The 27,803-nt window shown below is 31.9% G+C and overlaps 2 protein-coding genes and 1 long non-coding RNA gene across 4 annotated transcripts; 2 read left to right on the forward strand and 1 right to left on the reverse strand.

Moving 5' to 3' along the window:
* The first annotated feature begins 534 nt into the window (after window positions 1-534).
* On the forward strand, window positions 535-3,618 carry LOC107936436 (protein ALP1-like). Of its 2 annotated transcripts, XM_041103569.1 has the most exons (3): window positions 599-1,005; window positions 2,250-3,318; window positions 3,507-3,618. In XM_041103569.1, the coding sequence occupies exons 1-2, from the start codon at window positions 867-869 to the stop codon at window positions 3,293-3,295; spliced, it is 1,185 nt and encodes a 394-aa protein (XP_040959503.1). In that variant the 5' UTR covers window positions 599-866; the 3' UTR covers window positions 3,296-3,318; window positions 3,507-3,618. The 2 variants fall into 2 exon arrangements, with proteins under 2 accessions (XP_016724651.1, XP_040959503.1); XM_016869162.2 differs by having other exon boundaries at window positions 535-1,005; window positions 2,250-3,618.
* A 4,210-nt stretch (window positions 3,619-7,828) lies between these two features.
* Window positions 7,829-9,291, reverse strand: LOC121222562 (uncharacterized). The gene is made up of 2 exons (XR_005919866.1): window positions 8,682-9,291; window positions 7,829-8,476 (listed from the first exon to the last, which is right to left on the reverse strand). It is a non-coding gene; the product is annotated as an uncharacterized lncRNA (long non-coding RNA).
* Window positions 9,292-10,321: 1,030 nt separating this feature from the next.
* On the forward strand, window positions 10,322-13,388 carry LOC107936437 (cytochrome P450 76T24). The gene is made up of 2 exons (XM_016869163.2): window positions 10,322-11,409; window positions 12,685-13,388. Exons 1-2 carry the CDS (start codon window positions 10,435-10,437, stop codon window positions 13,309-13,311), a joined length of 1,602 nt encoding a protein of 533 aa, XP_016724652.1. The 5' UTR covers window positions 10,322-10,434; the 3' UTR covers window positions 13,312-13,388.
* The last annotated feature ends 14,415 nt before the right edge of the window (window positions 13,389-27,803 follow it).

The raw sequence follows: 27,803 nt of genomic DNA on the forward strand, positions 1-27,803 counted from the left end.
ATAAATAAATTTGTGAAAAATTTTAAACTCACATTTTAAACCGAATTTAAATAAATATAAAAATACAATTAATCCCATATTTAAACCCGGTTCAACCCAAAAACACCATTTATGAAATGAAAAAGAATTCTGTTTTTGCAATGTCATAGAAGGAATAGCATTTGGGCTTCAAGACTCAATGGACCACAGAGATGGGTAGTTAGACTCAATGGACTAGGACCAATATGGCAATGCCTTTACCCTCTTAAAGGAAAAAATCATATTCATGTATTTGTATTTAGTATATACTTAGGTATGGCCTATAATATAATATTTTGAAGGATCATGAAATATTTTTTAAAAAATTTAAATATATTCGTGGTAACCAAATTTGTATCTAACACTTGATACATACTAAAAATCGGAAATTTTTATTTCATTTAACTTCGAATGGATAACATATTGTTGTTGATTTATATTAAAAAATTAAAAAAATTTTAAAAAAAATAAACCATCCCAAAAATATTCACTAATAAGAAATTGGAAAAGAACAAAAAAAATTAAAGTAACAAGCTGGTGGTGCTTGAGGTCAATGACCCATTGAAAGGCTATAAACTAGTTTCATCTTTGCACCCATCAGATTGTCTTTCCTTAAACAACCAAAGAAATCACTTCACGTCAGTTGCCTTATTCCTACATGGTGCCTAGAACTCTTCTTGTCTTTGCTTTTTCCTTCTTTTTCTGTGTGCTCAAAGAACTTTATTAAGGTTCTTCAATCTTCTTCATTCACCCACTTATCATTGCACAAGTTCCTTTGATCTTTGTTGTTGGGTTCTTTCAAGTTCCTTTAAGTTTAAACACTCATCTGGGAGGTTGGGTTTCTTTCAATGGGACCCATTAAAGGGTTCAAGAGAAGGAAAAAAACCGCAGACAAGAAGGTGGTTGACCACAATGTCCTGCCTTCTTCTTTAGGGTCTCAATCTCAGCCTTTGGATTGGTGGGATGAGTTCTCCAACAGGATTTCAGGTATTGTAAATAACATACTTCTCTACTGTTCCTCAATGTTTTTAAGGCATTTGATTCTGTTTTGCTTGAACATGTATATAAATGATTATTAGAAAGGCTGCTGTTGGGTTTTGCTTTATGTTTAATGAAATTTCATGACTTGGGTCCAAATGGGTCTCTTTTAATTTGATTGAATGGTATGAGATGGAGCTTTGCTGGGTTTAAATTATCTGCAAGATTTGAAGCTTTTTATCTATATCGTATTTTGGTTTTGTGGATTGCTTTCATTGCTGGGAATTTGGCTTGTCCTATGTAGTGCTCCAAGAGGCATTTGTTAGGTTTTTTGTCTAGAAAGTTTTCTGATAAAATTTCTGTTTTAGGACATAGGTTGAAAACACAACTGTAGTGACTAGATTGATGTTTTGAGACATTTTGGGTATAATGCAGTTTGTATTCGTGCTTTGTCTGCCTGTGATGTTGCGCTTTTCACCAGCTCTGTTCGTCGATGGTTTATCATGACAGGCATTGTTTTCTTAAGGACATGAGTTCAATCCATATGTTTATAGTTACTAGGATATAAACCTGTATGGACTAAGTATTAGAAATGAAGTATGTGCATCTTGAAAGGCTAAGCAACAGGTCTCCCGAGCTCTATTTTGACCCTTTTACTCGCATTTGCAGAACAAATTTTTGAGTCACTGCACAATTAGCTTCTTTTTCGGTGTTGCTTGTTGCTTGAATGTAAAATGTCTCTTCATTGAACTGCAATCAGATGACTGATATCCATGCTCGGATAAATTTCTTATTGCAATATGTCATTTTGATCGAACCTTGGTTTTGTTGTTATGAAGTAATCTATTAAGTGTTCTGTGAAGAACGAATATGTTACGCACATACAGATCATCTCGAAACTAGGTGATATTTAGCAGCGTAAGTAGTGGTCTAGAAGACCATAATACATCTGAATACCGATGTTGATATCTCCATTTAAGTGGTACTTTTGCTTATGTAATGACTGCAAGTGGCTCGGGCTATGGTTCTATTGTCATTGATTTCTCTTAGTCATATAATGTGCTTTAAATGTGTCTCTGTTGTTAATGAGAGAACAAAGCTTGTGGATATGCCGGAACAGTTGCGCTCTTTGAACTTATATTTTGGGGTATCGGATATTGTTTGAATTTAAGATTACAAGTGCAATGTCATTGATATATGCTGGGAGCAGTGAGCCTTATGGTTTGAGTTTCATTGCTTTTGTCATTGTTTAGGTCCTTTATCCCAATCAAAGGGTTCACAAAGTTTCGAATCGGTTTTCAGAATTTCGAGAAAGACATTCAACTACATCTGTTCGCTAGTGAAGGACGATCTGATGGCTAGGCAATCGAGCTACACCGATATAAATGGCAAGCCTTTGTCTCTAAATGATCAAGTTGCCGTTGCTCTCAGAAGGCTTAGCTCTGGCGAGTCATTATCGATCATTGGTGATACTTTTGGGATGAATCAATCAACTGTTTCTCAGATAACCTGGCGGTTTGTGGAATCAATGGAGGAAAGAGGGCTGCATCATCTCAGTTGGCCTTCAACCGAAGAAGAAATGGAACAAATGAAGTCAAAGTTCGAGAAAATACGGGGCCTTCCTAATTGCTGCGGTGCGATCGACATCACGCACGTTGTCATGACTCTGCCTACAATGGACCCTTCGAATCATGTCTGGTTTGATCGGGAGAAGAACTACAGCATGGTCTTGCAGGCAGTTGTGGACCCTGAGATGAGATTCCGTGATGTGATTGTTGGGTGGCCAGGAAGTTTAAGTGATGCCATTGTCCTACAGAGCTCGGGTTTATTCAGACTTTCCGAAGAAGGAAAGAGGCTAAACGGAAAGAAGCTAAACATTTCAGAAGGAACAGAAATAAGAGAATATATAATAGGGGATGCAGGTTTTCCCCTATTGCCGTGGCTTTTTACTCCTTATCAAGGGAAAGGCCTCTCAGATCTTCAAATCAAGTTCAATAAACGACATGCTGCAACCAGAATGGTAGCCGAGATGGCTCTGGCAAGGCTCAAGGAGATGTGGAGAATAATACATGGGGTGATGTGGATGCCCGATAGAAACAGATTGCCGAGAATCATTCTCGTTTGCTGCTTGTTGCACAACATTCTTATCGATCTTGAGGACAACGTGCTGGATGATATGTCATTGTCCCATCAGCATGACATTGATTATCGTCGACAAAATTGTGAATCATTCGACCAATCTGCCTCGATCACTAGAGACAAACTTTCTCTCTACTTAACAGGAAAATTGCCACCTTGAAAGTACCACGGTAATTTTCCCAGGTATTTCGGTTGCACATCAAGGTTATCTATCTTAACTCGAAAATGAAACGAGTTCCAAGACATAAATTTCTGTTGATTTACGTCTATTAGTCGAACCAGAAAGTACTATTCCGAAGCAGGTTATCTATTTTCAGCTTTGATAGCGTAGCATGTTGTTTGTAATTTCTGATATTCTTCAAATTTTGCAGACATAGATGATTATTTAAAGGTGTAGTCCTTGTTGAGTCAAGCTCAATCAATGGAGCAAGCTGAGTTTGAGAATGTTGGAGTTTCTTAATGCTTAGTTGGAGTATCTCGTAAGCTTAATTGTTTTTTTTTTTTTATTCCTATAGAAATAGAGCTTAGATTCAATAATTCAAAGTACTCTTTTTGTCCACTAAATTTCTCACTTTTTGATTTTTAGTATTTTATTTTATTATTTTTAAATTTTGACAAAAATTTGAAAAATGGTATCATAATATATTTTAAAGCTCGAGTTTAGATAAACTTTTTTTTTATTTTTATCATATTTTTAAATTCACATTTAAAAATAATTATAATGTTTAATTTAGAATTATTAATTAAAAAGTTAAAATAAAATAGAAGTGATAATTACAAATTTAAAAATAAATAGAATTTAAATTATAATTATTAATTAAAAATTTGAAATAAAATTGAAGTGATAATTATAGATTTAAAAATAAATAGAATTTAAATTATATTTATTAATTAAAAAATACATGTTAATTTTAAAGTAGTGTTACTACTTGAATAAAATTCTATGCATAAAATATAAGATAGTTGTGATAATTATAATCATATAATTTAGGATTTTTAGTTTAAAATTTTTGATATGAACAAAAAGTGTGGTAATTTTTTTAAATTATGTTAATTTATTAATATAAAATAGAGTTATTAATTGAATAAAATTTTAAGTATTTTAAATAACATTTAATTAATATTAGAGTTAATTATGTTAATTAGTTATTATTTTAATAATATTAATTTATATTAATTACATAAAGTAAAATTATATTGGACGTTGAATATGATAAAATATTTTTAATTATTATTTAAAAAATTTCTATTATAATATTTGAATTGATAAGTTAATATATTTTAATTATGTTCAATAATTCAAAAAATATCATTATTCACTAATTACTACGATTAAAAATATAATATTTAAAAATAATAATCAAATATTAAATTCGTAAAATCATATGCAATATTCAATGAAATATTTTTTAAATATATTTTGTAAAATTTAATTAATTAAATATTTAATTGAAGTTAAAGTTTAAAAAATTAATTTCAAAAATGTTAACTATGATTTATTTTAGATAGAAATATCTCTATAATTCCATGAAATCCATTCATGGTCTGAAAACGTCTTAGGTAACAATATTTGGCGGCTGAATTACATATAAATGCTGTTTTTTTTTTTGAGAAATTAGGCTGAAAATTTTGAAATTTATCGATTAATATTATTTTGGATAGAGAAAGGAAAACGTGTTTTCACTTTGCTAAAAATTATTATTATTTCCTTGCGGTTGGAAATTAAAAGTTCTAGGATTTATTTTTATCCGTGTTTGAGATAAACATTGTTATAATTTTAAGGTATGTTTGAATTTATGATGGTGTCATGGAGCTGAGTGACCTACAAATTCCATTTGGCATGTGCATATGGAGTCATCACCCGAGAAGTTAGATCGCATTGTAACTCAAGGTCACAGTTGACGATAATTATTCGGTCTCAGATTGAAGTGTAACTAGGGCTTCAAATTTACAAAGATTATACTGTCAATGGATGGAGCATAAATGAAGCCTCACTTGGCAATGGTTATGCGGGTACGACAACGTGTTTCTCATCGTCAGAGGAGGATGCTTTATAAAACCAAACAGAAGTACGAGGAAGAAAAATGCAATGACATTTTAGTATAATCAAGTAATTCGTTTTATCTATGTCCACCAACGGCAGTGACCACATTACTATAACTTGCGACAAAACTGGGGTGTAATAGGTTTTACTAACAAGGTCACCGCCTTCGATGGAGATAAATAACACGAATTACTTGATTATACTAGAATGACCCTACGTTTTTTTTCTTCACACTTCCATATGAGTTTTATAAAGCATGCTCCTCTAATGAGGAGAAACTCGTTGTCGTGCCCGCATAACCACTGTTAACTAGGGCCACAGTTATGCCACATCCATTGACAACATAACCTTTGTAAACTTGAAGCCTTAGTTACACTTCAACCTGAGACCGCATAATCACCATCAACTTGGACCTCGAGTTGCAATGCGATCCTGACTTCTTAGGTGATGGCTTCATACTCACACAATAGGTGAAATTTGTAGGTAACCGAGCTCTAGGACATTATCGTAAACTCAAACACAACTTAAAACTATGACTATGTCTCCCTCATAGAAAATGAGAAATAAATCTTTACACCCAAAAATTTCATCATGTAAGAAAAAGAAAAAAACAATTTATAGAAGACAGAGATATGATGGAGGAATGACCATTTATATAGGGGATGGGGCGGGGGTAAAAAAGAAAAATTTTAATTTTATCTTGGGAATCTCGGGTTGCAGTGTATGAAATTTATCCCAAGAATGTCACACCCTAAAAAACGGTTTAGTAAAATTAGATTTATGAACTGAGAGTGGTCACACCCCTATTTTTAAGATTATCTTTGTGTGTTTAATATATAAAATGAGTTACTTGTTTGATGGTTAAATGTTAATAAAATTGTCCTTGAAACCCATGTTTGAATCTCTTCTTTCATATTATTTTTATTATTTTGTAAATTTTGCTTCAAACCCTAGTAAGTGTCATGGTTTGTTTTAAGAATAAATGTTGTAAGAATTTATATAAAATGAGGCTGCTGGTTTTCTTTTCACTTGTTGCACATCCTTACTTCCATTTTATTCACTTTTCCCTTGTTAAATCAACCCTTAATCTTGTCGTTTAAGTGTGCATCTAATTTCATTTGAATCGTCATATCAGATCTTCAAACCGATGTAGCATAAGTTGATCTAACTAATTAGATTTCGTTTTCCTTCTTGATCACTATTTGGCTGAACCCGATAGGGGTGTTCCAAGGCTGATTTTGATTGTGTTTAATTGTATTAACTGCAGATCCGATCTAGGGTTAGCCAGATTTATAGTGGGGAAGTGCGGACTTTTTCAGATTTACGGATTTAAGGTGTGGGATTTAAATCAATTGTGAACAGTGTATATGTGTGTATTATTTTTCATGTTGGCTGACTAATGTTGTTGTACCAAATACTTATTGATAACCTCCAATTAGTTGTAATTGGTTACTCTCGTTATTGACTTGCTAGTTAGTTTGCCTCAATTTTGTTGCTCAACTTTGCACCGTTTGCCATCTAAATGTTCTGCCTACTGTTTGGGTGCCGATTAACTTTAATTTCTTGTTGTTTTAGCATGTTGTGTGTTTGTCGATCAGTCCTTAATTATAATCGTCAATTGCCTAAGTGCATGCCCACTGTTCTGCTTCATTGAATGCATGTTAAGCATGTTGTTATTTTATGTATCTCTTGTTTGCACGATTGTAAAGCAAACCACTGTTTTGATCATTGATCGCGTGATCATGGCATGCTTCTATATTATATTGTATCTGATTCTACTATTCTGATATAATGACATTACTCACTGCGTTTGGCTTGATTGGAGACAAAGGAGATCTATGGAGTTTTGGTGGTCAATTCGCAATTAATGGAGTTCTGGCGGTAAATCTACAATTTTAGAATTATGTTTGGAGTTCTGGTGATTTGCTCGCATATTGTTCTGGCGATTGATTCGCAACACTGTTCTGGTGGTTTGTCCACATAATTTCACTTGTAGTATAACTACGATTTTTTTTTTTGTTACCGGTGGTTTAATAATGAGCTAAGGCTCCTTCTAATATGGTGTGTATGGTTAGATATGGTGTGTAGCAGATGGTTAGGTAGGAAAACTGCATTAAAATTCATGTACGTGTGCATAAATTCAGGGATATGATATACTCTGATAATACAGTGATTGGTGATATTGATGTATCTGATATTTCTGTGTTCATAAATGATTTTATGGTCTTTGGTATACTATTTACTATTGATTAAGACTCACAATGAGCTTCATAGCTCATCCTATTAGTTTAACATTTTACAGGTAATTGAGAAGTTAGGACCTAGACTTGACATTCAGAGGTCTCATATCAGATTTTTTATTTTTATTTTATAATTTTATTTACTCGAGTTGTAAAAATTTATTTACGAACTGTGGTATGGGTTTAGTTTTTGGGATAATTTAGTATATTGCATGCATGGACGCTAGATTGGACAAGATAAATAACCAGACTGGTTAAGTAATTGGTCATGAAAATTATGAGTTATGGTTTTATTAACAAATTAAACACAACGGATTTTCCGCTGCAAAAACTAATTTTCGAAATTCAAAATAACAAATTAATGGTAAATATGTTTTTTTAAAGAATATTTTTAATTGGGTTTTAAATGAACTTGGCAAAAAATTAATGTTTTTATAACATAGAGAGAAACCCATTACAATTTTCTAAAAAATGATAAGATATTTTATAAGTAAATTTCTAAAAATCTGATTGTTTTTGTCTAGGCCATTTTGGTGGTCAATGTGGCCTTTAGAACCCATCCATAACTTTTGGATTGGGTTAGGGAGGTTACAGGGAATCTCGGGTTACAGTCAGCTCAAAGACAGAAGCAATCAAGTTAGGGTTAGGGTTGAAACGCTTAGAGAGAAAACACTCCTTGCATGACACGTTTTCCATTGACATGTCAGACAAATGACATGAAAGCTTGCCCTATAGGAAGCGTTTTCAATTGAGATCTAAGTGTTTGAACCTTAACCCTAACTTGATTGGTTCTGTTTCTGAGCCAATTGCAACCCAGGATTCTCGAGATAAAATTTATTATTACTGCCTTACTGAAAACGTCGCTGCAGGGGAGTGTTTTCTCCCCCACCATTTTCAACTTCAGACATTACAACCCAAGAAATACATGATATTATAGAACACGTTTACTGGAAACACCCCCTACGAGGAGCATTTTTTCCCTCTCAATTTTCAACTTCAACTCTATGCCTTGAGTTTCCATACCGACCTTTCAAGTAGATTGTTTCCATAAGGGTACCTGGCATTATGAGAAGTGGGTTGTCGTCAAAAACTTGAATTTCATGGTAGTTGTCTAAGTAAAGGTAATTCGTTAAATTACGTGTAGGTAATTTAATTTGGGTGATGATGACTATATATATATTTATTATTTTTTCGATTTTAAACTTGTGGAACATGCTATTTACTTAAAGATGAGTAGACGATTCAGAGCTATTATCCATTACAATGATTAAATTTGTGAGACTGAGATTGGGCCCATTTTTGTATCAGCCCAATCTGAAGATCCGGCATTCAATTGGAGCATAACGTTAAAAGAACTTCGAGCAAGGATTAGGCACAAAGTGGGGATCCGTAGAAGAATTTCGAGCCTAAAATGTAGATATCTAACGTAATTCAACCCCGTTAGATATGTCATTTTTTAGATCACCAGGAATAACGAGTTGGAGACGGTGATTGAATCCTATTGCTCTAGTGGGAATGCTGTACTAGAGTTATATGCTGACTTCGTCGAAGAGGACAAAGGTGGCCTGATCTCGATTACACCATGTCCTCCAAATTCCACGGCAAATCAAGAAGCAAAAAGTCCGACCACACGGTTGTGTGGTGGATTCACATCATTGCTACAAAACTCATACCAAGACACCAAGGAATCGTTCGACATTCATCAGTTTTGCCCCTTGGTTACAACTTCAGGGGAATAAAATAAAATCGAAGGGTTCAGAGAAAAATTTTAAAAAAAATTAAGAATTGAGAATTTTGAATAAAAAATCAAGAATTAACAATTGAGAATAAAAAAAATTTGAGAACTAAAAAGTGAGAATTGATAATTGAGTTGAAAAGAATAAGGTTTGAAGGGGTTTATATAGGGAAAAATATAACTGGTGATATCCTATAGTCATTGGAATTGTTATCATTTAGGGACTTGTTATCGTTGGCCTAAAAACGCGTCCTACAGAATACATTTTTCTTTCTCTCTCAAAAAAGAATATTAATCGATAAATTTTCAACCTAATTTCCCGAAATAAAAAAAAATTCAGCATTTATATGTAATTCAGCTAATAATTGACACTTCTTTTTACGGTATATGAAATTGTAGGGAATTGAAATTTGATTATTAGAATTAAATAATTTAAAAGAATAATGGCTTAATCAAAGTCACCAGTCAGTGTTTTCCGCTTTTCTTTTCGTCAACAGTTTAAAGAGACCGCCACCATAAAATAATACTTTCCACATTTTACCAATTTTACACTCAAACATATAAAAACGTCTATCAAATATTTAATACGTGACAATTTTTTTTATGAATAATTAACATCTTACGTATTAGAAAATATATAAAGCTCTCACTATTTTTTTTTCCATATAGTAGACATATATTTAATTTAATTCACACATTTTAAATATACTTTGTATTTAGAGCAAAACAAAAAAATATATAATAGAGACTGAAGCTAAACCTGATAAAATTTACCAAAACGTGAAGGCCTAAACTAGCAATTTGGTAAACCAAGAGGGACCAATGCTTTTGTCTACTCCTTTAGTGTCGTCTCCTACTTCACGTAATATCCAAGCTGACATTTGTTTAAATTATAGTCGATTGAGTTTTAACTTGATTGTCATAAACATCATTATTAATGTAAAAGGACATGGGTTAGAATACGCTGATGCACATTATCCTCTTATTTATGAGTTAAAGAGATATTATAGATAATTTTAGACATTGTGTCAAAAAATTACATAAAACATAATACGGAAAGATAATATACTTTATTTATACAATAAAATTATGAAAAAAAAACTAACAATAAATATTATTAATGTATTAATTTAATACGAAAATAACATAAATACATAAATTATTAGATTGGTTACGTGTTACATATCGAGTATACTTCCTATTATTATTTGGCGTGTATAGGGAGCCTAAGTCCTCCGTTTCCTCTGCCTTTTTTTCTATTCGAACCAGAGTACCCACCAATGTCCAATTTCTACGTTAAGGTTGTAGTCCTTGCCAGCAATGGCAGGTTGCCCGGCGGCGACGGACTTGCTGTGTTCACTATTACCGAAGTGGCAGTCACTCTCACGGTGGCGACGCTAGTAATTATCTATTTCTCACGGTTGGTTAAGAATTTCATCATCAAAACCAAGCCTCCGCCGCTGCCGCCAGGCCCGCCAGGCTTGCCGATACTCGGCCACCTCCTTTTCATCAAACCCGATTTCCTCCAGTATGTAACCAAACAATCCAAAATCCATGGCCCTATCATCAAGCTTCAGTTGGGAAGAAAAGTTTACGTCATCATAAGCTCACCATCAATCGCCAAACAAATCCTCAAAGACCACGACGCCATCTTCGCCAACCGCGATGTTCCTGCGGCGGCCGTGACCGGAACCTACGCCGGACTCGATATCCTGTGGAGACCCAATGGCCCAGGATTACACAAGCTGCGTAAGCTCGTCGTGCGAGAAATAATGAGCAAAGAAGGCCTCGATGCCTGCTACGAGTTTCGCCGACGAGAGATCCGGCATACGGTTAAGAATATCCTTGGGAAAATTGGGTTACCCATTAACCTCAGCGAACAAATATTCTTAACAATGCTGAGCGTTACAATCAGCATGCTATGGGGTGGTTCGTTGAACGGAGAAGAAGCGAAGCTTGGGCTTGAACTTAAGGATCGAGTAGAGGAATTTGTGGGGTTGTTCGGAGAACCCAACGTTTCTGATATTTTCCCGGTGCTGAAGCCATTGGATTTGCAAGGAATTGAATCCAAAACCAAGAAGCACATGTCGTGGTTTTACGGGTTTTTTGAATCGGTGATAGAGCAGCGAACGACGCTCGGAGAGGGACCAAAAACGGCGGGCAGCAAGGATTTTTTGCAGCAATTGTTGGAACTGAACCAAAGAGGAGATGCCAAAACTTCAATATCCATCAAGGAAATAAAGGCTTTGCTGCTGGTAAGCAGGGGATTAAATTTTGAAATATCATCGGTTAAATTTTAAATTTACCAAAATTTTAAATTTAGAAAAATATATCATAAGTGTTTCTAATTTTCATAAATTTGAAATTTAATTTATATGTTTTTATTTTTAAGAATTTAATTATTTTATTTTTCAAATTTTAAAATTTGAGTCTAAATTTAATACTATTAATCATTTTTTAAATTAAAAATGTTAATTAGAGTGTTGTTATATGATGTGATAATAATTGACGGAAAATAAAAAAACTTAATAAAATTTAAATGAAAATACTAAAGGTACTAATGACTAAATTAGAATTTTTAAATTAAAAAATAAAACAATTTAACTTTTTAAAATACATAGATAAAATTTTAAATTCTATAAAATTACAGGGATTAACAATATATTTTGAACTAATGGTACATTCACCTGGATTGAATCTTATTTTAAAGTATATAAAATTAATTAATTCGATTATTGATATAAAAACAAACAATTAGCCTATTTAATCTAAAAGGACGACTCTACTTAAACATGAACTGTAAAAGAAACATAAAAAGTTTAAAAAAAATAAAATGAAGACTAAGCCTTTTCTTCTATAACACCTGTCCATTGCTTTACTTTTTTAATATAATAGTTAAATTTTAGTTAGTCCTTCTACTTATTTTTTTTTTCTTTTGAGATTATTTAAGAATGGTTAGATTTCAGTTTTTGATCCTATACTTAATTAAGATTTGAAATTTAATCTCTATATTTTAATTTTGACCTAATTTGACACATTAAATTCTATAATATCATTAGTTGGTCTAAATATTTTATTTTAATTAAAATATTGATGTGAATTTTTAAGAAGTGTTAACACCGTTAAAATGACATTTTTTTAAAACATGGATACCGAGTGGGTATCTTTTTTTTTTTTTAAACATCACATTGGCTTTAACAAAAGAATTTTAGTAGTGTAAATAATTGGACCTGAATTTTTTAATTCAAGAAGTAGGACTAAATCCATAAAAAAATATATGTATACTAAATTCTAAATATAAAAAGAATATAAAAATTTGGAACATATTATAACCTTTAAATTTTTACTCTATAATTTACTCAATAAATAAATAATCGAAAACCTAGTTGGGTGAAACCATTCTAGTATACTTTAATTGAATCCTCTAATCAAAATCAAAATTAATTAAAATTATCTCTATTTGATCAATTAATTCAATTTTAATTAAATTTTGATTAGTTTTAATCCTTTGTTTCTAATTGTGGGTATAGGATATTATAATCGGCAGTACAGACACAACATCTACAACAATGGAATGGGCGATGACGGAATTACTACGACACCCAAATAAACTACGAAGAGTCACCGAGGAATTGGATGCAATAATTGGGGACCAAACTAGCGTTGAAGAGTCCCATCTTCCTCGTTTGCCCTACTTAGAAGCAGTGCTGAAAGAAACGTTCCGAATTCACCCACCAGCTCCCTTGTTATTTCCGCACATGTCGAGCGAGACCACAATCGTAGCTGGTTACACCATCCCTAAAAATTCCAATATTTTCTTCAATGTGTGGGCAATACAAAGGGATGCCGAGTTCTGGGAAGACCCTCTTCGATTCGAGCCAGAAAGGTTCTTGAAAGACACTGAGAAAAGGAATTATACAGGAAATTGTTTCCATTTTTTCCCGTTTGGATCGGGGAGGAGGATTTGTGTTGGGATTCCATTGGCAGAGAAAATTATGATGCAGATTTTGGCGACATTGTTGCATTGTTTTGAATGGGAATTGCCAAATGGGAGAAAACCTGATGTAAAAGAGAAGCTACAATTGGTGTTGTCGAAGGCGGAGCCGCTTGTTGTTGTGCCTATTGTGCGTTTATCTAATTTGAGGCAATACGAATAAATGTGTCGTTAAAATATGTTTCAAAAGAAAAAAATATTAAATTAACATTTAATTTTTAAATTTGACAACTTTTTTCAGTTTTGATTCATGAGGTGCTGTTTTAACCCATATAAATAGGAGGATAATATACTTCAGCACACTCGAACCAACATTCTCCTGCATTAGCAACAATGCCCATACCAATCGAGTTAAAAGACTCAATCGACAATACATGCTCAAAATTAAATCTAATGCTTTGCAATTTTTCTCATAATCACTCATGATTCAAAATTCTAAAATACCTATGCAATGACCAAAATACCCTTATAATAGTTTTCATATTCGCTTAATTTCACTTTTTTGACACAATCCCACTAAAATCCCTTATCACTTTTATCACTTCTCAATAATAAATCCTCTAATATCTTACCTTAATTTGAATCAATAATTAATCAAATTTTATTTTCTGAGAATTTTCTGTTCAATTCCCGGAATAGTAATGTATAAAGACATTGAAAATTTTGGGATGTTTCAAAAGTCATTATTTTATACAAACTTAAGCTCGGCAAAATGCTCACCACAATCTAAACCATTGGTAAGTGTATGGCAAATTCACATTCCCCATTGGACTTGTAGTAAGTAATTTCATATTCAATGGCCAGTTGATTATCTATCATCAAGCCTAAATTAATGAATTGATATAGTTACATATTTAAATCTTCTTATGTTTTATTATAAAGATGGGTAGTTTTATGGTTTGCTAGTGGGATGGCTAGTTGAGCAAAGGCTTCGAACTCCCCAAAGTACTTTGAAAAAAATAGACCAATTTGTTTCATTATATTTCAACTTGTTTCAGCAGATTAGTGTTCTATTCATGAGCTAATTTGTTGTCTATGACCCAGACTTTTTTTTTTTTTTACTTTTTATATCTCGATTATAAACAAAGACTAGTTATGGTTAATTTTCTATGATAAACTGAAGGATGGATTAAGATTAACTGTGATGGGGCATTAGATGTTAAAAATGGTAAAGCTGATGTAGGTGTCATTCGTAGAGATTGTAGAGGAATGGTTCTTGATGGAGCAACTGAGAGGGTGATAGCGGATGAGGATGAGGTTGTAGAAGCTATGACGGCCAGTAAAGGGGTTGAAGTTGCTGTTAAAAACATATGGGAGAATGTGCTTCTGGAAACTGATTCTCTTATTGTCTTCTCTAAAATTAAAAAAAAAATGATTCTGATAGAAAGTGGAAACTGAAACTGGTTCTAAAGAGGTTTGATACTTTGAAAAATCAGGTGAACAACTTTTTAATTCAAAGGATGAGAAGAGATGCTAACAAAGCTGGAGACTGAGTAGCTAAGCATGTGGAGATGTGTTTAGAGGATTAGATTCACCACCCACCATCTTCTTTGATGTTTATCTTAGACAAAAATGACCTACCAACTCTGCCTAACACCTAATTTCGGATTCGTCCTAACATTAATAGAATTGATTTTATGTCTAACCTTTAAATTTGTTAGGCTATTATTTAAGATTTTATGTTTTTTTTTTCACTGATGTAAATATTTGAAATGATATGGAGTAAAAAAGTGAAATGAAATGACATGGAGCAATGGAGTGAACAGAGAAAGAAAATGACCTGTCACCTAGTAATGGCATCTAATATTTCAGTCTTCCATCATCAACAAATATTTAAACCGGTGAAGAAAGCACAATCTGATGACAAATCAAAACGAGACTTTGCTTGCTACCTTCAATATAATTAATTTACAAAGATTTTTCTATTTTATTACCTTTTTCATGTAAAATTTTCCAACTTTATCATTTGCATAAATTCAAAGATTATGAGCCATAAAAAGACTAACCAAATAGTACTATGTATTTCACTTCTAATATATGATAAAATCTTAAATATGAGCCTTCAAATGCTCTTTAATAACAGAAAATTGAACATAGTCTCAATTTATAATCATGGTCTAAGTTGAGGTCATCGGTCGAGCCTCAATAAAATTTTAGGACCGGATTTGGCTAAAAGAATAGGTTTAAAATTTTGTTCAAATTCAACTCGGATAAAAGTGCTAAAACCCGAGTTTGACCCAACTTGTCCGTATTAAATTTTTTATATTATTATTTTTATATAAAATAAATTTAAAAAATATAATACATCAAATACACTAAAAACATTAAAATAAATGTTTCCCAACAAATTAAAAATAAATTTAAAAAATACCAAGATAGGTGCAACTTAGCAAACAAATACCTCAAAAATAGTAACAAAATTAACAATAAAACAAGACTTATACAATATTCAAACAATCATAACAAAATAGTAGTGATATAATAGCGAAATAACACCAAAACAGAAGCAAAAGGCAGTAGATTTTTATTTTTTTTTTGCAAATTCGGGCCAAGTTGGGCAAAAAAAACTTACCCAAGGCTAGGTATGTTTAGAAAACAGGCCTTTTTTGCCCAAGCCCATGATCAAGTCAAGGTCTAAGAAGTAAAAAGAGTATGGGATATACTCATTATAGGTTTTGGTCATATTTATTTTTTTTGACAGGATGTCTAGAACTACCCATAACCCCTCTCAATTTATAAATAAGAACATAATGCATTTCAGCGCACTCAAACCCACATCTTCCTGCATTAGCAACAATGTCCATACCAATAAAGTTAACACTCAATTGGAAGCAAATTTAAATATATAATTATATGATTTCATCAATTTAGGCTAGCCATTGAATTTTATGAAATTACCTACTACAAGTTCAATGGGACAAGTGAATTTTTGACGTACACTCACCAATGATTTGGATTGTGGTGACGATTTAGCCGAGCTTAAGCTTGTATAAAATAATGGTTTTAACAGCTTCATCAAGGCTCACCATTAAAATGCACATCTCCTTATGAGCAAAATGCCAACTATAGAGCTTTGTAAATGTCTCCCCAACTCTCTTTTTCCCTTTTCTAAATTACAACATCAATTTTCACATAAATAGTTAGCAAATCAAACATTAAAAACCCAAATAAAATTGACATGAAATACACCAACTTGAAGAAATATCCAAAATTGTTCAACACAAAATTCCAAACATAGAATAAAAAGGATAAGAATCATCAAATAGAGTATCTACAGAAAAGATCCAAACCGATAAAATTGAAAAACAATGAAGTAAGAGTAGAACAATTACAATAAAACACACACTCACACATATATATATCAAACAAAGCTTTGAACAAATACGCGTTTAACAAAAAAAAAAAGGCATCAGTAAATATCAAAGCCCAAAGAATTTGAGACAAAACACGACTTTGGTGTTTTTTTTTTTTCTAAGTTACGACTTCATTCTACCTAGCAGAGTTTTGGAAAGTATTTCGAATTTTCTGAAGAGAAAAGAGGAGCTTTAATTTTCTATATTCATAAAGATTATTATGTGAGCTTGATTAATTAATAATTTAACATTATTGCATCATTGTATTACCATTGTTTTTTTAGATATTGCATCATATTAACATTGTTTTAATAAAAAGTGGAATGTTTTTAAGGATTGCACCATATTAACATTATTGCACCATTGTATTACCGTTGATGTGGGCTAGATCGGTACATGTTGATTGTATATTTTGGGAGGTTGATTGGTGGGGACGGCCTAAGGATTGCAGGTCGGGTAGAAAATTGGGGAGGATAGGGATTGTGTTTGGGATCCGCCTCCTACGGGTTGGTTGAAATTTAACGTGGTTGGAGTAGTTGTGGAGGAGGCTGCGAGCTGTGGAGGGGTGTTGAGGGACGAAAAGGGAGTGGTATTGGCTCTTTTTTTTTTGGTAAATGTGGTGCGTGGGGAGTGGAGCAAGCGGTAGTAATGGCTATCAAAGTTGCAACGGAGATATTTATTGATTTGATGCGGAAGGTAAATGTTCCTCTGCTTGTAGAGTTTGAACTGAGTAGTGTTTCTGATTGGCCGAAGTATAGACGTTTACGACCATGGTCGGTAAGAAAATTATTTGCGGACATTGAAGGAGGATTACGGCATTTGGTGGAGATAAAGTTTGTGGTCACAAATAGTCAGAAGAATGGTATGGCTAATTCATTGGCAAACGCTGGACTGTCCAGGAATCACTTCTTTAAAGCTTATTGGTAATCTATTGTTTCTTGGTGATTTGTATTAGTGCAATCTGCTTGCTGTTATATTTCTTTGTAGGTTTTACTACTATTTTTTGCAGCTCTGTCGATCAGACATGAGCTGAGAGTTTTTATTACTCCATTTTGCTTGTAATGAATTGATTGAGCTAAAAAAAATGGAATGTTTTTAAGCATGCATAGACACTTAAATTTGCCATGATATTTATCTAAATAGCATAGAAAGTTCTAAAAAGAAAAAATAAATTCACCCCACCCCATGGATATCTGTAATTAAAGTTTAAATTTTGGGAAGGTAGTTTTATTATCATTAGTAATACACTTTTAGTGACGCTGATGAGTGTCACTACATTTTCTTCATAATAATGATAAGCTAAAAGTGTCGATGATAAAATATATTTATGATAGTGGTGCTAGATTATAAATTTCATCATAAAACAACACATTTAAAAATTTCTTGACAAAAACAAAATGTCAAATAAAAATAAAATTGCCACTAAAATAGTTTTCCCACCGATTTTTTGGTGATAACTTTTGGCACTAAACATTAAGTGACACAAATCTATGTCGTAATATAAAATATAAGAAAGTAATAAAGAGTGACAAATTACTTTGTTAATCAAGTTAAACAATTTTTGTGACAAAAAAAATAATGTCACCTTTTATGTATCATAAATACAATGAATCACATTCTCATGAACAAAGCCTATTAATCATAATTTTTTTCCAAAAAAATCTTTTTAAAAAAGATAATAATTCATCACTAATAAGAATTTACATTAGCATTGATTTTTTATCATCACAATTTTGCCGAGGCATTACAAAAAAGTTTCCCACCAATTTTTTAAGAGGTAAGTTTTGGCATGAAACATACAGTGACATGAACTTATGACGTTTTTTAAGTTGTCATTCAAGATGTGTTTTAAATGTGATGATTATTTGTTTTGGTAATATGTGTATGTTTATTAAAATTTTAAAATAAAATATAAATAATTTATTTTTGATAATATGTGTTATTCGTACATCTCGCAAGCTAACACCATGTCCTACCAACCTTGCAAGTCAATATATCAAACTAAGAATTATTGTGTGAGCTAAGTGCACCTACGAGGCCAAGACCTCGCAATGCTTTACATGGATAAAATAGTTGCCACCTTTACATCATATTTATCCATTGTTTTGACACGATATTCTGTATTTATAGGGACAAGATACCAATAGGTAGACTAGATTCTAAGGAGTACGAAACTAATATCGAAATGACACGTGGTGCTTTGGGAATGAACAAAGACACCCCTTTTAAAGACCCACATATACCAAATAACATGGATCTCTCTCTACACTCGCACTCCCAACTACTTTTCTTCCTCCTCTCAAATTCTATTTATTATAAGAACTTAAATTTCAATCACCCATAATCATTTATTACTTTCCATCTTCTAAAATCGTCGCAAACCACCGTAATCTCAATTTTATATCTACAAAATATATCATCTCATTCATGATTAATCAATTTTAAGTTGTCATTACACAACTTTTGTGAGAACTATTATGCACTGCGTCTCATCATCTTCATTGCAACTGCTCTGGGATGGAACTCTCTAGGAAGATTTTATCCATCTAGAGGTGTGAAATAATGGGATCCTCCATCATCCTATTTGTTTGTTCTTGGCATGGAACGTCTGGGGTATCTAATTGAGACATCGATTGAAGAGGGGGTTTGGGAACCAATTATGATTTCACGCTGAGGTCCGGGTGTCTCTCATTTCTTTTTTGCTAACGATCTTTTACTTTTTGGTAGAGCAATGGTACAAGGAGCAGAAGGCCTTAGACATGTGTTGGATAGATTCTGTTGGTTCTCTGGCCATAAAGTTAATAGGCAAAAGACACATATAATTTTCTCAAGCAACGTGACAGAGGAGGTAGCTGTTGACTTAAGTGCCAATTTGGGTGATTAAATGCTAAAGTTACATATTTTATGTAATTAAATTGGTTAATTTATGAGAATGCACCACTAATTTTGCCATATTTATTGAATTTTGTGCAAAAATGCAATTTGAGGCTAAATAGAAGAAAAAGGAAACAATTGGGCTAGATTGAAGAAAGAAGCAAAAAAGGAGGGTCAGAGCAGAATTTTTCCAAGAATAATTAGCTGAAATTGTTGACTTAGTGGGAGATTATTTTGGGATATTTTTTGTCATGGAATATTTTTTTTCCTTAATTTTCTATGACTAGTTGGCTCCTAATTTAGTAAATCCACTAGTATAAATAGAGCCTGTATTGATCATTTATTCATCAATCAAAAATATTAAGTTTTTATCTTTCAATTCATTCTCTCCTTTCTCACGTAGCATTGTTGTTTCTCACAATTTATTATTTATCTTTAGTTTCCTTTACTTCCAATTCCTAAAATTTCCAGCTTGTTACCACTCATAATTTACAATTTCTTTTTCAAATTCTCTTTTCATTCCCAATAGTCAACCACCCCACTTTAATATATTTTCCCAACCCCCATAATCAATCACGTCACCCATCTTTTCACCCATTTACCTTATTTAATTTATCAAATACCAACATGCCCCAAACCTTAGCCAACTAAACCCATTTTCAGCTTTAGGTCGAATTTAACCTTGTCAAAACTCGTGAGTTACGAACCCGAGCGATTTAACTCCTAAATTCCAGTACTTATTATTTCTCCGGATTAAGAGTATGATTTTGTCAGCTCATAAAGTCAGATCAACACTAAGTCAAAAAGACGTCGTTTGAGTTAGTGTGATTAGACGTACAGTTGGAATTCTGAAAGGAACGTTTCTAATCGGTTTTCTGTGAACACATTGGCATGCCAAGTGGAGATTGCTGTTTGGTTCCGTCAAGGGAAGTAGTAACCGGATTTAAATGTTCCACGCGGTTGAGGGCATTGGTTCGAGCTAGGCTCTTCTAGAAAGCAAAACTGTCGGAGTTCTAAATCACGAACATTTCGTGGTTGTTCGATCGGTAAGGGTTAGTTATTGGACGTTCCATAACTAATTTACAAAAGGAAGAGTTGGTATCCGAGGCGTCCTTGGTAGCTATAACTAGCTTATTGGAAAAGAGGAGTTCATCCAATTTCAAGGATCGGTTCAAAGACGAGGAAAATTTGTGCCTAAAGCTGAGCTTATTCTAATTAATCTTTCTTCATATTTATTTCACTGTTTTTATCATCCTATTTTCAACTTTTACTTTTTACGTTATTTTTCTGTTTATTTTAGGTCATCAAATTTTATCCCCCCAAATTTCTTGGACACGACAGCTGCCCTGACATAAATCTGGTCAAGAGAGTAACAATTTACAGTAAACCAGTCTCTGAGGGATCGACCCTACTCCCTATACTTCATAATTTGCAAATTAAGGCGTAGGTTTATATTGGTGGAATCGACACCCATCATTGGGTTTCTCTAGAGTGGAGGATTTTGGAAAATATCTTGGTATGCCTCTCTTTCATCGTAGGGTTGGGAGGAATACTTTCTTCTTTGTGCTGGATAAAATTCGAAACTGTTTAAATGGATGGGATGCTCGTAAGCTATCTTTTGCTGGAAGGCTCACTTTAGTGAAGTCAGTTCTTTTGTTGATCCCAAATTATTTTATGACAACGGCCCAAATTCCAATTATGATTTGTAAGGAGATTGAAAAGGTTGTTCGAACTTTCCTCTGGGGTTCCAATAATGAAAGGAAAAAGGTGGCTCTAGTAAGTTGGAGTGATGTTTGTAGAGCAGTTGATAAAGGCGGCCTTGGTATTCGGCGATTGTATGACCAGAACATGTTATTTCTTTTAAAATTGGGCTTTAATTTGGTGACTAATACAAATTCGCTATGGGTAAGGATTCTTAGAAACAAATATAATATTCATGGGATCATTCCTAAGGATTTGCATCGCAGTAATTGTTCTTACGTCTAGCGATCCATTGCAAATGTTTGGAGTGAAGTGAAGAAGGGAATCATTTGGATAATTCATGATGGAGGAATGGTTAATTTCTGGAATGATGTTTGGCTACATGATTTGGGGCCTCTAAAATTCCATTTCAATGGTAGTAGCACTCTTGATGAAACCATTCGCGTTTGTGATGTAATAAACGCGGAAGGGGAATGGAATTCCACTTGGCTCTTAACAGTCCTCCCTAGAGAGGTGGTTAACCGAATACAAACTTGCAACCCTCCTCTAAGGGAGTTGGGAGCGGATCATCTCTCTTGGAAGTGGGTGGCTGCCGAGAAATTTTCTATGCGTGAGTCATACAAACACCTTTGTTGCCCCATCTCATCTAGTCAGCTCGGGGATGATGAAGTCATTTGGAAAATGAAAATTCCTCAAAGAGTTAGGACTTTCTTGTGGATGCTTGTTTGGAATAAGATTTTTCCAAATGAGGAGCGCGCACAAAAGGTATGTCTTTTTTTCCTTTTTGTGAACAGTGTGGCAAGTCGATTGAATCAGCGATCCATGCTGTGAGAGATTGTGATTTCGCCCAATTGGTGTGGAAGTCCTTATTACCTAGGAATGCTTGGAATGTTTTTTTCAACTTTCATATTGGGGAATGGATACACTGGAATATCATGAATAAGGGATGCTTAACGTTGATGCTGGTGAATGGTCGACCCTCTTTTCAATAGAGACTTGGTTCATTTGGAAAAATTGCAATGCTTTCATTTTTAAAAATGCTAGTAGCAACATCATGAACTTATTGCATCGACTCTTGCTTGGACAAAGTCTTGTGGGTATAGTGCCAAGATGGTTCATTTGGCCTGCTCTTCTAAAACTGAACAAAGATGGCAGCGTCTCGATTCAGGTTGGGTCAAGATTAACGTTGATGGTTCTGTTTCAAAAAAAAAAAACACCAAAGCAACGATCGGAGGAGCTATGCGAAATTCAGATGGAGTGGTTGACGGGTTTTAACATGGTAACAGGGATGGATGAGATATTCAGGATTGAAGCACGAGTAATTGTTGAAGGGATGAAACTGGCTTGGTTGAAGGGTTCGCATCAATTAGTAACATTGCAGAAGTCCGGTTAATTTATGAATGGTGTAATAAGGATTGGAAAGAGAAGTTTAGGCATGTCTTGCAAGGAAGTAACAAGGTAGCTGATTGTTTGGCAAAGGCGGCAATAGGAAAGCTAAACCAAGTAGTTCTGTTCTCAGTTCCACCATAGTATGTTATACGGCTGCTAGAAGAGGATACTCATGATTCCTTATACGAAGGAAACACTGTTTTTATTCATTCCTAGCTAATAGGGGTGTTATTTTTCTCTACCAAAAAAAATTTAGGTTCAAAATTAATCAGTTGAAATTGTAGGTTAAAATCGAAGATAATAACAAGGCAGAAGTAGGTACCGAAATGACACAGCATTTGAGAATTTCTTTGAAAAATTAATTAAACCTTAATAAATTTAAGTGTATTTTTAGAACGATAATTTTTTTGAACAATCTCATTATAGGTTCTAATTATAATGCATTTCAGCGCACTCGAACGCATATCCTCCTATATTGACAATCATACTCACGCCAATCGAGCTAAAATGCAATCGATAGAACGATAAAATTAATAAAAAAAAAAGTATTTCTGCGACGATAGAAATGTCCGGTCATTTTGAAAAGCAAATGTAATGCAGCATTTGTGCCCATCTTCAATTCAAGAAGTCATTTTAATGACATTATCGATAATTAATAATTAATAATTATTAATAATTTTCCAAAAAATTCCAAAGCTGTAGTTATCTAGAAGGCTGCTAATTTTCATTCGAGAAAAAAAGTAAATAGGTTTTAATCTTCACCGGAAAATTTATGCAGGGTTCAAGGCGTTTTATGTATTTCTTTTTATATCAATTTAGATTTTTATATATTTATGTCCTATTTTATATTATTTTTCATAAATTAAATTTTTTATTTCAGGTTGGTATTATATCTAGAACTATAGGATTTAATATTTTTTTGTTGCCTAAAGTATCTATTGGAGCGAGCTTAATGATTAATTTTTTGTATTCAGTTGGCTCATTAAGTGGGGTAGATACTAACCAGGAGTTTTAAAGCTACTTCATACCTAAGGTGAGGATCGAACCCTTAACCATTGATTAAGGTAGGAGAAATTCTTACCATATCATCTAACTCCTGTAGTTAGGATTCAATACTTTATGTTGCTAAATTAGAAATATAGGAAGAAAAATGGTCTAGAAACCTAAAAGTCAAGTGAAAATAAAATAATATGAGTGATAAAAACCATTAAAACGGTTAACATATAATGTTTAACATATTACCGACTTTTGCAACTTTGCTTTGACTTCCCTAATTTTTTTGTTCTTTTAAGTCACCCTCCTTTCCTTTTCTATGTTTTTTTAAATTAGAGCCAACTAAATAAAGTATTACTTGAAATTTCTTAAATCTCACTATTAGTCCCTATACTATGCGTGAGTTACGAATTTAGCCCTTAGACTTTAATTTGGTTATTTTTAGTCTTTATACTTTAGAGGTGCTCATGGACTAAGTCCGGCCGAACTTAAGCATGATATTTACATATTTTATGCTTGCTCAAGCTCGGCCCGAAATGTGAGCCTAAAATTTTGCCAAAATCCACCCATATTTACAAAAGATTAACCTAAACCCATTTTAGGCCAACCCATATAATTTTAAAAAATATATTTATATTATATTATTTTAATATTTAATATTTTTTTATTTTTTGAAAATTTTTATATAGTCATCTTAACATTATTTTAATGTTTAGATTAGATTGGTATTATATATTTAGTATAAGTTTATTTTTAATGTGTTCTAAATTACATAATATATAAAAAAATAACATAATATAAAGTATTATAAACTTAACATGGCTGAGCTAAGACCTTAAATGTTTAAACCCGATCTTTACCCATATTTTAAATGGGTCTAATTTTTTTTCCAACTCATTTTTTGGATAAAATATATTGACTCCAAAAGCGATTTTACAAACCCAAATATTTAAACCAAATGTTTAAATTCATTTATTTATCAACAGCTGAATTAATTTTTTAATTTATATAAAATATGATGGCGGAGTTCTAACAAATTAAAATAAAATGAAAAACACAATTATTTTCACAAACTAAAGATATAAAAATATAAAATTATACCAAAAGTCTTATTTAATTTCTGGACATGGTGGCACCTAAACTTGTTGAAAGCCGCCAGGCCGTCCAAATTAAATATTTTCCTTGAAAATGGGACAACAAATCTAACTAAAATATTTCAAAGTAGTAATAAATTAAATGGTCCAAATAAATGAAATTAAGTTCCCTCTAGCTTCAAAAGTAAACTCGAAATTTTGGGCTCAATTTTTCTACCAAAATTCAGAAATTTGCTGACTAAATTGGTATTGGTTCAATGTATTGAATCAAATCTCAATTTTGTGGTTATTCTAAGATTTATATCTTAATCTAAATGGTCACTATCTCTTCAAAATTGGGGTTGTACAAGCATTTTATAAATTTCAATTCTTTCATTACCCTTTAAAACTTGTACTGCAATTTGGTCTTAACATTGTGGAAAATCGTACAAAATCTATTTCGTGTGACCGGGAAAAAAACCAAAGAATCTACAAATTTCTTGCGGGGTACCACTTAAAACACCATGTTTTTGGACCACACATTAATGTTAATTAGTCTATTTTAATTTATTAGGAAGTTTCATAAATGGAGAACTGAAATTTGGTAGATTCAATCTTAGCTCAATTGACATGAGTATTGTTGTAAATGTAGGATGATATGGATTCGAGTGCGCTGAAGCGCATTATCCTCCTATTTATGAGTTGAGAGACTATGGGTAGTTCTAGGCATTGTGTCAAAAATAACAAATATGGTCAAAGCCTATAATGAGATTGTTAAAAATAAAAATAGTTCTTTTTTATTTTAAGTTTAGAAATTTGGCCCTCAATTTGTTTGATTTAAATATTAAAGTCCAATTGATAACACCGTTAATGAACTTTCATTAAATTTGAACACATGACATTTTAATATTAGAAGACTTGATTTCAAATTAAAGTCAATTATTTAAAATTTAAAATTTAAAATTTAAAATAGATAAATAAAGAGATTAAATTTTTGAAATTAAAAGTAAAGGGATTAAATCGAAGAGTTATGAAAATTTTATGTTTATTTTTGTTTAATTCTAGTAAGAATTATTTAATATTTCTTCAATATTTAAATTTATTAATGTAATTTAATTAGTTAATCACAAGATCTATTTTGAGATAATGCCTAGAATTACCTATAATCTCTCTTTAACCCATAAATAGGAGAATAATGCGCTTCAACGCACTCGGGCCCACGTCCTCCTACATTGGCAATAATGTCTATGCCAATCGAGCTAGAACTCAATCGATATCACAAGATCTTATTAGAAAGATATTAAGTCAAGACAAAATTCTAGCTACCCTAATTGAGGTTTTAACTTAAAATTTTTAAAATTTAAATTTATTAGGATATGTTTGATTTATATAAATGAAAATTACACGTATAATACAAAATTATAAATTGACCAATACTTTTTAGTACACAATTGGATTTGTGCAATCTCAATTAAAATGGTGACTATATTTGGAATAATGTGAAGTAGTTGTTGATTATAATTTATAATAAAATCAGTTAATAAATTAAGTTAACTTTATCAAATTGCCCCCTAAAAAGTCAACAATTAATTATTTATTCATTTTAAGTTAGCAAATTAATGTAAGCTCACATCAAACCATTGAATTAAGCCACCTTTACTTCTATAGCATGCCTAGAGTAGATATCTTCTAATTCTTTAAATAACTATAGCAAATCAATTAATTTCATAATTAATGTATGTTGGTACATATAAATAATATTAATTTGGGTTACTGTGTATAAATGGAAATTGACAATTAACACTATACTTCACTTTAATTGATATTTGTCATTGTCTTTATGAACTAGAAATAAATTTATCACTATATTTCAACTCTATATTGAATTTTGTGGTTTTATTTTTATTTATTTAATTTTGCCGCTAAAGTTAAATTTTGTATTAATTATTCAATTTTTGATTTAAAATAATTTAAAGTTAAAATTTAATAAAAAAACAAAATTTTTATATTTTACTTCAATTTTTAACAATAATGAATATAATATTCAAATTAGATAAAAATGATTATTTTATAAAATAAACTTAATTTCTTCTAAAAAAATTATTTCATTAAATAAAAATTCTAATTTAGTTTACTATGTTTTATATTTATATGTTAAATTATTGTTAACTATTAAAATAAAATATTTGAAAGAATTTTTCTTAGGCAACTTCAACTTTGCAAAAAAAAAAAATCATTTTATTCCTCCAACTTTATTTTCAATTCTCTTTAGCCCAAAATGGATAGAGTTTAATTGCCTAATCTCCTTTTTCTCCTACATGGAATTAAACATATATTAAACACAATTTTCTTTCACACGTGGGAATGTCGTCATTCTATTATTATTCATACTTGACACCACATGAAGTATTTAACAGTAGATTAATTTTTTCCATTTATTTGGGCTAAAATGATAAACACGGATATTTAAAAGGTTAAAAAAGGTAAAAAAAATTGGAGGGCTATATAAGTTAAATTGGTGACAAATTTTAATAAAAAATAAAGTTTAATGGTAAAATTCAATCGCACAAGAGTTTTATGACAAAGTTACACATGGTTTCAAAATATAATGGCAAATATCAATGAAAACAAAGTAATCGGTAAATTTCAATATTCACCTATAATATAATGATAAATTTACACTTTTAACCTTATTAATTTTTCTTATTGATTTTTTTGAACATGTTCATTATAAATACTTGTTGTTTATGAACTATTCATGCATTTTCTACATTCTTTTAGTTAGTAGATATTAAAAATTAAATGTTACTAATTAATGAGTGAGATTTTCATGTAAGCAGATTAGATTAGGACAATTATTTCTCTCGTTTCTATTTGTTTAAAAATAAAATATAACTTAATTAAAAACTGAATCGGAAGTGCAACATAAACTTGTTTATATGTGTTAGAGTTGTGTGACCCAAATTTTTGTTAAAGAAAATACAATGATAAAACAAGGGGATCTGTGTAGGGCTTAAGGCCGAGGGCCGAAAAGATGTAGAATCCGTATAGAACTACACTTCTTCCATTTGACATTAATTAGAATAAAGTTTTCAACTTCTAAATAAATGTAGTCGAAACTCTTATTGTATCATTCAGTTTTTCAACTTCTAAATAAATGTAGTCGAAACAAGGGGATCTGTGGCTTTTCCTAAAAATATTTTCACATACAATCTGTTTGTTTTATTTTTTTCTTTTCTTTTGCTTTACGATCATTTTATATTTGCCATTAT

Source organism: Gossypium hirsutum, chromosome D10 (genome assembly GCF_007990345.1).
Source record: "Gossypium hirsutum isolate 1008001.06 chromosome D10, Gossypium_hirsutum_v2.1, whole genome shotgun sequence".
Taxonomy (NCBI): domain Eukaryota; kingdom Viridiplantae; phylum Streptophyta; class Magnoliopsida; order Malvales; family Malvaceae; genus Gossypium; species Gossypium hirsutum.

Excerpts from the sequence above, each read along its gene's own strand:
- LOC107936436 (XM_016869162.2), top strand. The coding sequence starts at position 867 with ATGGGACCCATTAAAGGGTTCAAGAGAAGGAAAAAAACCGCAGACAAG. Across the intron at positions 1,006-2,249 it reads GTTCTCCAACAGGATTTCAG|GTCCTTTATCCCAATCAAAG; the intron begins GTATTGTAAATA and ends GTCATTGTTTAG.
- LOC107936437 (XM_016869163.2), top strand. The coding sequence starts at position 10,435 with ATGTCCAATTTCTACGTTAAGGTTGTAGTCCTTGCCAGCAATGGCAGG. Across the intron at positions 11,410-12,684 it reads AAATAAAGGCTTTGCTGCTG|GATATTATAATCGGCAGTAC; the intron begins GTAAGCAGGGGA and ends TTGTGGGTATAG.